The following is a 10854-nucleotide window of genomic DNA, read 5'->3' on the forward strand; positions in this document are numbered from 1 at the left end:
CCCTTTGAGTGATAGGATTTCAGGTCAGATTTTCTTTCCAAACCCAAGGGATTTCAAAAAATTTGCTAAAAGGTGTTGAAGTAGTGCTCCCAGCCCTGACTGCACATGGAAATTACTTGGGGAGCTTTTAAATGTTCTGATGGCTAAGTCTAACCCCCACAGATTTTAATTAATTAGTTTGGGGGGTGTGAAATGATGATTGGGAGTTTCAAAATTTCCTCTGATAATTCTCGTGTACAGGCAGGATTGAGAATCACCACTGTAAAGAATTAAAAAAAAAAAGAAAAGAAAAGAAAAAGAAAGCCTATAGCCTAAATTGTTCAATGGTCAGTGATAATGTATTTCTTTATAGATAAGCAAATGGAAGGTGAAATGGCTTGTCCATATAATGACATTCTGTTTTTCATTTTTTTTTTTTTAAAGATTTTATTATTTGTCAGAGAGAGAGAGTGAGCACAAGCAGGCAAAAGGAGAAGCAGGCTTCCTGCTGAGCAGGGAGTCCAGTGCAGGGCTCCACGTGGGGCTCTGTGGAGTGAAGGCAGACCTTTAAGGACTGAGCCACCCAGGCGCCCCCTGTTTTTCATTGTAAACAAACCTGTTCCTTCAGGCCAGAGCTTCTAAGACCTACAGGTTTTGTGTGTCAGAATCTCTATTTTTGTTTGAGATTTTGTTAGAGTGTGGAGTCCTGGGCCTCACCCAGACCCGCTGCACTGGGCTCTGGGGGTGGTGGGCCCCAGGAACCTGCATTTCCCACAAGCCTCCCAAATGCTGCTTCTCAACATGAAAATTTCAAAACCGCTATTTGGAATAGATTATTTTCTGGTGATGAAGGAGAACCAAGTTCTTCATTATACACGGTTTGTGGAAATAACGTATGAAGGACAAGCTACGGCTAAATGCCCATGTTAATTTTCAATACATCTGTAAAGCAGACCTTAGTATATCTTTTGTAGGATTTTAGTTCAATTAAAACTTCATGCCTTTATGATTATATGGAAACATTTAACTTTCCTTCTAGCAAAGATGTATGGAATTCATGTGTACTTGTGAAATTTAAGCACATTGATGCCAGTGGATTGAGATGACTCTGGTAAGATTTCTCCCTCAGCTAAAAAAAAAAAAAGAAAGAAAAAGTAGTTTTGGTTAATTATAGAAAAACAGACCCAGCCTTAGTAATTTGGTGGATGATGGCTGTGGCCCATTTCATACATTATCTTGCAGTCATGTGCTCGGTTTCCATGGTCATTAGGAGACGCAGGCTCAGGGGCCTGTGCCAATAAAGAACTACCCAAGATCCCCTTGGAAAGGAGTACTGGCCATTTACAGCACTGTTCTGCCTTAGGGCTAATTACACTTCTAACCGGCTGAGAGTGGGAATAAAGACAAGCCACCTCCTTAACTCCTTCTGCTGTCCGTGATTGCTGTCCATGATTGCCATGATTGTCCCACTAACGAGGGCATGGACCTCCTTACGGAAGCCAGGACCTATGGACTGTCACAAAGCTGGGATTGTCTTAAGAGGCTAAAGTTTGCACCTTAATGAAATGTTTTGGGACTCTTAAATCAGGTTGAAATCACTAGAGTTTATACATAATAATAATAAAAAGACTGAAAAGGATAAACTACAGAAATGTTATATAAACAAAAAGGTATTACATAAATTTAAAAAATTAAATGAGCCATCCGAATTGATCATGGTGGGTTAGAGCAGTGCTGCCAAGGGTGTGGTTGACATAGGATTTTTTTTAGGGGGGGAAAAATCCACCCTGTCCCCTACACTGTTCAGTAAACCCTTCACTGAATCAGATTCCTCTCTCCTCCAAAATGCTAGTGAATATTCTCACCACCCTTTATTTCACCTTAAATTGGCATTCTGTTGGTTTTCTTCATAGATTTTGGAAGTCCACCGGTATTTGGGAAGGGTGTTCCCTTACCAGCTCTGCACACAGTTTTTACAGGTTTTGGGGACTCTGAGCACCTTTTTTGCAAAATAAAACCGAAGTACCAGACTTTGCAAGTAGACAGCCAAGGATCAGGGAGAGCAACTGAGAACCACCACGTCCTTTTTTTTTAGGAGTAACAGACACATTGGGGTTAGTGAGGTTCATTCCGGTGTTTCTGATTCCCAATCCCTTCTGCCCAGAAGGATCACGTCAGCTGTCTACGGGGAGACCACATCAGGCAAGAGAATGGTTAGTTGTTTTATCAGGACGCTGCCTGGGAGCATTTAAGACCTTGGAGAAGGTGTGGATTAGTGCAAACGTGAAGTAGGTAGTGCACGGTTCAGTGTCTGGATAAGGGAGGTTGGGGGACAACTTTTGAGGCTGGACAAATAACTGGAAAAAACACCCATGTGGATGTTTTCCTTTGTAGTATGAAATGCTTCATGTAACACCACCCATGAGTTCGCCAGATGTCCTCAAGACAAGTCCTGTGGCTGATGCTGCTGGCTGGGTGGACGTTGATAAAGAAACTCTTCAACACAAGAAATACCCCAATGTCTTCGGCATCGGGGACTGCACCAACCTTCCCACGTCAAAGACCGCAGCCGCAGTGGGTAAGAGAATGAGCTAGGTTTCTTACTCTTTCAGAATGATGTCACCCTGAAGTCACTGTCATCACAAAAACCAAAGCTTGGCACAAATGGCATTTCATTAATAATAAACCTTCTGTGGCCTAGAAATGACTTCAGCCATCCTAACACAGCTACCCCAACACCCTGACACAGAAACAGGTTGTCTGTGAACTAAGTTTTCGCATCCTATGAGGAAAAAAGAGCCTCCTGACCTCATCTGCCTTTGTTTGGGTCCGAGAAGTGGTTTGCCAGGCAGGGGGCATTTGGGAGAGGGTACCATTTTTCCAGATCTCTGGAATTCCATTACTTCTCATCCTGCCACACTCCTCTGCCCGGCCTCTTTTTTGCCTGTGACACAAGGCAGGTTGGCTATTTTTCTTTAGCTTGAAACACTGTAAAGCTGGGGAAGTGTTTGTTTCCACAGAAAACACATGCAAGTCAATGAAAGCTTGCAGACCAGAAAATTGTTCTCGTAGGACAAATACAGTGGAGCGTGCCATCATTGGTGCACGATTAAGGCCTCAGCCTGGAAAACTAAATTCTTTCCCTCCATGTTCTGCACTAGCAGTGATGAGGAGAATTGGCTTTTAGATGCTGTCCTCTCTAGACAAGAACTGTCTTCTCCGGGTGCTATAAAATACAGACATTCCCGTGGCTGGGATGAGAGTATTTTGTGTGAATTGCACACCCATAGAACAGGTTGGCTGTTACTTTCACTACTGCAACCCACGAAGGGCTTTCTGGGAAACCCACTCAATGTCTTTATCATTATTAATAATCATTGCCCCCCCCAACTCTTGATTTCAAAAATCTCAAACCGTGAAAAATTGGGAAGTACAATGAATATTCTGATAGCCTTTAAATATTAACCAACAGTCATCTTTTGTAACATTGGCTTGATTACTCTCTCTATATATTTTTTTTGGCGAGTCATCTGAAAGTGGGTTTTGACGTAGTAATATCTCACCCTCAAGTACATCAACCTATATCTCTTTAAGAACAAGGACTTTCTCTTCTATATCCATAAGACCATCTGCTGCCAATGGACCCCACCGATCGTGGACTAAAACTAAGACTCAAAAAACAATGATTTCATTAAATTCATTGTTGCCCCTGTTGTTAAGATACAGTGGGAGGTATAAGCAATTGCAAAATAAAAAGGGGGGTACTTAACTTACTGCTTCTAATAAAAGGAAGGGGGGGCTCTGCATAACCTTAGGAGAGAAATACTGTTTCTGGGTAAATCACACTGGAGTCATTAAAACAGTCTATCAGCCGTTAAAAGGGGGTGGGGTATAGAACTGGCTAAAAAGTCAAAGATTTGACTAGTCTCCAAAGAAAAGGGGGGAATGTAAGGACCTACTTAGCAAGAGGCTTTCATTAAAGTTCAACTGTCCCTGCTCCCGTTCCCCCAGGGGATTCACTTAAAAACAAGTCCGGATAACCAGCTCCAGGTAATAAAGCCCAGATATAAGGGTGGGTCAGGCCAGGTGGAGACATCTGATCAGTGGGGGGATGCATACTGTCTCCCTGGTTACCAAGGAGAATGGGCCCTGCCCTTTGGGAGCCTTTTGGGCGCCAATCCCAACCAAGGTGATAGGCTGGGTCAAATGTCTACTAGGGTAAATTATAACTCAGTTGGCCACCTGTGCGTGGCCAGGCCCGACCGCATGGCCTTTGCCTTTAAAAGCTAGTCTGTGAAACAGAGAAGGGTCGCCCTCTCTTATAAGAGGTGCATCCCGAACATTTGGTTAGATTCTTGATGCTTGGTGCGAAATAAAGCTTTGCTTGACCTTCGCTTTAAAAACAAAACAAAACAAGGACTTTCTCTTCTATATCTATAAGACCATGATCATGTCGAAGGAATCGAACACTGTATTGTCTCATATATAATCATCTCATATCCAGTTCAGATTTCTCCAGTTTTCATAAAAATGGCCTTTATGACCCCCACGTCACCCCCCTTAAATCCATAAGCCAGTTAAGGGCTGTCTTTTTGGTTTCCTTTAATCTAGAATAGACCTTCTGACCTTTTTTTTTTTTTTTCCCCCACTTTTATGACTCTGGCTTTTTGAAGAGTTGAGATTGGTTGTCTTGTAGAACATCCCATAATTTAGAATTGTTTGGTGGTGGTCTTAAAATTAGATTCAGGTGATTCATTTTGGCAAGACCCTCCACACATGAGACTGTGTTCCTCCCGCTGCCTCCCCTTAGGGGCCCACCATGTTAGCTTGTCTTATCCTTGGTGAAGCTAGATTTTATCAGTGGGTAAAGGGGTGCCTGTCAGTTCTCTCTACTATAAAGATATCTTTTCTCTTTGTGATTTACAGGCAGACTGTGTGACGATACTCTCAATTTACATTTCTTTTAATGTAACCTGCTGAATTTATGTGTGGAAAATGCCTGTGGGTACACGTGGGGCACAGATTACCCAGAGTGTGGCCTACTTCAGACACATTACATTCACTGTTCTGAAGAGATAATATTAAGTACGATTACACAAAAAGTTGTCTTTTTTTTTTTTAAGATTTTATTTATTTATTTGACAGAGGTTACAAGTAGGCAGAGAGGCAGGCAGAGAGAGAGGAGAGAGGAGGAAGCAGTCTCACTGCTGAGCAGAGAGACACAGGGCTCGATCCCAGGACCCTGGGATCATGACCTGAGCCAAAAGCAGAGGCTTCAACCCACTGAGCCACCCAGGCGCCCCTACACAAAAAGTTTTAAGTGGAAAATTTGCTGCTTCTGTGTTCCCCCTAACCACTTAGAGAGTGTCCCCATTGTTTTTACATCTTTTTTTTTTTTTTTAAGATTTTATTTATTTATTTGACAGAGAGAGATCACAAGTAGGCAGAGAGGCAGGCAGAGAGAGAGGAAGGGAAGCAGGCTCCCCGCTGAGCAAAGAGCCCGATGCGGGACTCAATCCCAGGACCCTGAGATCATGACCTGAGCCGAAGGCAGCGGCTTAACCCACTGAGCCACCCAGGCGCCCTACATCTGTTTTTTTTTTTCCAGTCTGTATGCTTTTGTATGGTTGCTCCTGAATTCATTTAATGAGTCTACTCTTTAATTTATATTTATGTTGTTTCCAGTCCATTTGCATTTCAAACAGCATGAATGTTTTCATTCATTCATGTTAAATGCATATATATATGTCACTTCACATTTTAGCGACGAAATGACTGCAGTCCCAGTGTTCCCTAGGTGGATCCACATTGCTCAGTAGATTCCCTTTCCTGGGTGTCCTGAGTAGCCCTAGCAAGGCTTTCACTTGTTCCATAACCCATCCTTGGCTTACTTGCCACCCAGCCAGGTGTCGAACCTCATTCCAGACCACTGTGCTACTCTGAGTGAGACCCCATGTTGCCACATTGAATCTAGCTTCCCCGTCGCTCAGACCTCTTTCTCTGAAGATTGTCCCTTCATTACCCACACCACAGTCAAGACCGGGATGTGATATTTAACAAAAGTTAAGAGAAGGTTTGGGAATAACAGAAGGGGATTATAATACAGGGAAAACCTACAACTCCCATACACTTTCATGCACACACACCTTAAACCTGGATACCCGACACTTCACAGTGTGACTGCTTCCTGGGTCCCGGCCTCTCTGCAGGTGGTATCTGCTGGGCCCTGTTTCTCCTCATCTGGTGGCCTGGATGTCCTGGTGCAGAAGCCTCCTTGGGTCTTTCAGTAAAGATTCCAAACTCTTTGTGGCCTTCAAAAGGGAACAAAGTTTTCCAAAATGGAAATAGGATCTTTAGTTATGTTAAAACAATGAGGACAGCCAGTTTATATATTAGAGAAAGAGCGAGCGCAAGCAGGGGGAGGGACAGAGGGAGAGACAGAACATCAAGCAAACTCCTCACTGAGCACAGAGCGTGACACGGGGCTACATCTCACGACTTTGAGATCATCACCTAATCTGAAATCAAGAGTCAGATGCTTGGGGCACATGGGTGGCTCAGTTGCTAAGCATCTGCCTTTGGCTTAGGTCATGATCGCAGGGTCCTGGGATCAAACACCACATTGGGCTCCCTGCTCCGTGGAGAGCCTGTTTATCCCTCTTCCTCTGCCTGCCCACCCCCCACCATGCTCGCTATCTCTCTCAAATAAATAAATAAAAACTTAAAAAAAAAAAAGATTCAGATGCTTAACCGATTGATCCACCCAGACACCCCAGCCAGTTTATATTTTTAAGCAGAATTATTTACTCCTCATTTTTTTGAACTTCCACATTTTGGAAAAACATTTATTTCTCTTTTGATTTGGGCATCAGGAAATTATACTCTGCTGGACAGGTGCAATGTTCTGCCTGTTTTTGTAGGAATGATTTCTTTCGTTTAACATTTATAATCAGTTTGATGAGAGGGAGCACTGAGGGTCAGAAAAAGAATTCCATTCTTCTAGTAGACCTGTATTACAAAAAATTATTTTTTTATTTTGGATTTTTTAAATAATTTTTTGTCTTGTTTTCTCTCTTGTTATATAATATCTTTGATATTTGCCTCTTGTCCTCTGGGCCCACAAGTTGTAAAGTTTTTCTTTATTGTATTTTTTTAGAGAAGGAGTTGGGGGCGAGAAAATCCTTAGCAGGCTCCATGCCCAGCATGGAGCCCGATGAGGGGGCTCCATCTCACACCTTGAGATCATGAGCTGAGCCAAAATCAAGAGTTGGACACTAACTGACTGAGCCACACAGGCACCCCTATATAATTCTCCTTTACGGAAAAAGTTTATTGACTCCTGACTTTTACACCTCGTGTCTCACTGTCAAATAAATAAAATTTTTATTTTTTATTTTTTTAGATTTTATTTATTTATTTATTTGACAGGTAGAGATCACAAGTAGGCAGAGAGGCAGGCAGAGAGGGGAGGGGGGAAGCAAGCTCCCTGCTGAGCAGAGAGCCCGATGCGGGGCTCCATCCCAGGACTCTGAGATCATGACCTGAGCTGAAGGCAGAGGCTTAACCCACTGAGCCACCCAGGTGCCCCAATAAATAAAATCTTTTAAAAAAATAATAAAATTTCCTCATTTTTCAGAGATATACACAGAAATATTTATGGGTGAATTGATGTGATTGTTTGCTCTGAAAATACTCCAGAAAAAAACCAGTAGCATCTGATAGGATAGAAGGAGCAAGAATGGTAGAGTTTGAATATTTTCATAATAGAAAAGGCAGCCTTCCACTCTTGCTGTCAAAAACCAAGAACATCCGTCTACCTGTCTGACTGTCTACATCTGGTCCAGCCTCTGCCAGGGCATTCTAGGACAAAGAAAAACTCACTGTTTGGCCCAATTGAATATATCTGAGGCCGTCTGAACAAGGACAGAGGGACATCCGAATAGGCTAGGGGATTCTGGACACAGAGGCCAAGTTGACAACCATTGACCCCTAGGAGAAGGGGAACTGGGTTTGGGGTAGGGCCACTGTTACAGTTCTCTTGTTCAGATAGGATTGGCTCTTGAGTTTCAAACGTACAGAGGCATCTGTGTGGGCCTTTGGTGAATTAAAGAACCCCTTCTGGTAGCCAGAGTGGTAAGGTGAGCCATGTTCCAGGTAAAAATCTGGAGGGATAGGGAATAAAGGCTTCTTAACTTGTTGGTATTTATCTACAACTTAGTTTTCTTTCTTCTTTTTTTTTTTTTTTTAAGATTTTTATATATTTATTTGACAGAGAGAGATCACAAGTAGGCAGAGAGGCAGGCAGAGAGAGAGGAAGGGAAGCAGGCTCCCTGCTGAGCAGAGAGCCTGATGTGGGGCTCAATCCCAGGTCCCTGGGATCATGTCCTGAGCTGAAGGCAGAGGCCTTAACCCACTGAGCCACCCAGGCGCCCTACAACTTAGTTTTCTTAGAAAACCTAGATGCGTATATTTTTCTGACTTTTCCATTTCTCTCCTAGCTGCCCAGTCAGGAATACTTGACAGAACAATTTCTCTGATTATGAAGAATCAAAAACCAATGAAAAAGGTTTGTATGCCTTATAAGAAGCCCTAGCTCAATTAACATCTCTTCTGTGTGAAAGCAGTGTTTTCCCACAATCTGCCACTTTGTTAATTGGTTTCTTTCATACGGGCACTTTAATTTTTGCCTCTTTAGTATGTATTTTTGTTAGATAATTTACATTTTTCACTGTATAAAAAATGAAAATATACAAAAAAGGAAGAAAATTGCCACTCTCTAGAGTAAATCATAAATTCTCAAGTATTTCTGTCATACCATGAAAAAAGTCACTTTCTCACTTGGTCTCACATGCAAATTTAGTACGATGGCTACACCTCGTGTCCACTGGTGACTGGCTACAACCGTGTGATTCTTGCGGAGTTCGACTACAATGCTCAGCCGCTGGAAACCTTCCCCTTTGACCAGAGCAGAGAGCGACTTACCATGTACCTCATGAAGGCCGACCTGATGCCTTTCCTGTATTGGAATATGATGCTGAGGTAAGGTCATCTTCTAGGGTAGAGACACACCTCACTGACTTGTGCAGGATGGTTGTTTCAAGGAGGACTTCAAGCTGTAGGAGCCATCAGGACCCAGAGCAGAACTGGAAGATGGCATCTGCTTTGTTGTGTTTTCTCCTGGATGAGTGATGGCGGCCCAGGGTCTTCTCACCTCAGACATACTTGGTGGGAAAGAGGCCGCTCTGGGTGAAAGAAAGGAATCATTCCACATCTGCCAGCCACAGGGGGAGGCAGCCTCTTCCCTTCTTCATTAGTGGCAGTGATCAAATCTTCTGTTTTCCATGCCCTTTCTCTCTCTTGGTGCTAGATTAATAGTAATAGTAATAATAGTAGTAGTAGAGTAGTAGTAGTAGTAGTAGTAGTAGTAGTAAATCACTTCCACGTGTCAAATACTTTTTCATCTGCCACTTTTGGTTTTTATTGTATGCCAGGAAAAAGAAAACCTAGTGATTAAGAGCATAGCTTTGGAGTCAGACTTGTGTCTGAGTCCTGCTTCTTCCATTCACTAACTGAGTGTCCTAGGGCAAGTTGCTTAAACACTCTGTTTAAGTTTCTTTATGTTTTCTTTTTTATGTTTAAGTTTCTTATCTACAAAATGAAAGGAACATTGCCTCCCTCACAGGATGAGGATTAATGAGATGATGCAGAGACAGCTACATAGTAGGCATTCAGTAAATAGAATAAAAATTAATAGTTCTTCTTTGTCCCAAAAGTGACAATCTCATTTCACTTGTCCAAACCCTTAAGAGATGGTTAAATCAGGATATGTATACCTGTAGTTTCCAACCAGGGGTGATTTTGCCCCTGAGGGGGCATTTGGCAATATTGGGAGATATATTTGATTGTCACAATGGAGGAGATGCTTAGGAGCATCTAGTGAGCAGAGGCCAGAGATGTTGCTAAACATCCTAAAATGCACAAGACAGACCCATAGCAAAGAAATATCTGGTCCAAAATGTCAGCAGGGCCAAGGTTGAGAAACCCTGACCTATACTTAATATACGAGCAAACGAACGTAGAGAGGATTGCAGTTCGCCTGCAGCAAAGACTTCATAACAATTTGTTGAACTGAGTCTGCGTGTCCAGGCTCACACAGCAAGTCTGTGTTAAAGCCAGGATCCAAAGTAGGTTGTCCCCTTGTGGTCATGGGATCTTTCTACTTCACTAGACAGACATTGCTTTCCGTGCTGAGAAGCCCGTGCTTCCAGAGCAACCTCGCCTCCCTTTCAACTTCCTGCTGCTGAAGTCTCCCTCATCTTTTCTGATGCAAATAATCTTCTTTGTCATTTCTTCCAGGGGCTACTGGGGAGGACCAGCTTTTCTGAGGAAGGTGTTCCATCTGGGTATGAGTTAAGGAGGGCTCAACCCTCGCTCTCCTTGGATGGCTTCTGAACCCAAATCACAGTCGCTGACTGACCAAGAGCAGCAAGAAGAACTTAAAACCTAACCCTGTGCAAAGACTTAATTGCTGGATCATGGTGACCAAATGCCTCCCTTTTCAGTGCCTCTGGATAGCCACCATGTGGTCTGCCCCAGATGAGTTTGATTCTTTGGAAATATTCAAATGAGAGGATAGATTTCTATTTTTTAAATAAAAGCTTGCCATTGATTGAGATTCCATGAGACAGTTTTATCTTGACTGGTGGGATGAAAAGTTATAGCTGTTGGGAGCCAGAGTTGGTGGTGGAAGCTTACCTGTTGCCTACTTATAAGTGTCCCACGGACAGCTGGCGCCATTTCCCCAGAGCCTGCTTGGATTCACAGAAAAGTCACTCCAGGGAAAATACTATTTCAAACGGTGTGTGTGAGATAGCC

At 42.9% G+C, this 10854-nt stretch overlaps 1 protein-coding gene across 2 annotated transcripts in view; it reads left to right on the top strand.

Annotated features, from left to right (window-relative positions):
- The window catches only part of SQOR (sulfide quinone oxidoreductase), a 51023-nt gene extending 40369 nt beyond the window's left edge, over positions 1 to 10654 (top strand). For both annotated transcript variants that reach the window (XM_004751317.3, XM_004751318.3), the window contains exons 7-10: positions 2374 to 2557; positions 8478 to 8545; positions 8840 to 9018; positions 10336 to 10654. In XM_004751317.3, coding sequence (XP_004751374.1) covers positions 2374 to 2557; positions 8478 to 8545; positions 8840 to 9018; positions 10336 to 10393 — 489 coding nt within the window. In that variant the 3' untranslated portion in view covers positions 10394 to 10654. The remainder of the gene's footprint in view (positions 1 to 2373; positions 2558 to 8477; positions 8546 to 8839; positions 9019 to 10335) is intronic.
- The last annotated feature ends 200 nt before the right edge of the window (positions 10655 to 10854 follow it).

This window comes from Mustela putorius, unplaced genomic scaffold (genome assembly GCF_011764305.1).
Source record: "Mustela putorius furo isolate JIRA1106 unplaced genomic scaffold, ASM1176430v1.1 tig00003898_pilon_pilon_pilon, whole genome shotgun sequence".
NCBI classification, from domain to species: Eukaryota; Metazoa; Chordata; class Mammalia; order Carnivora; family Mustelidae; genus Mustela; species Mustela putorius.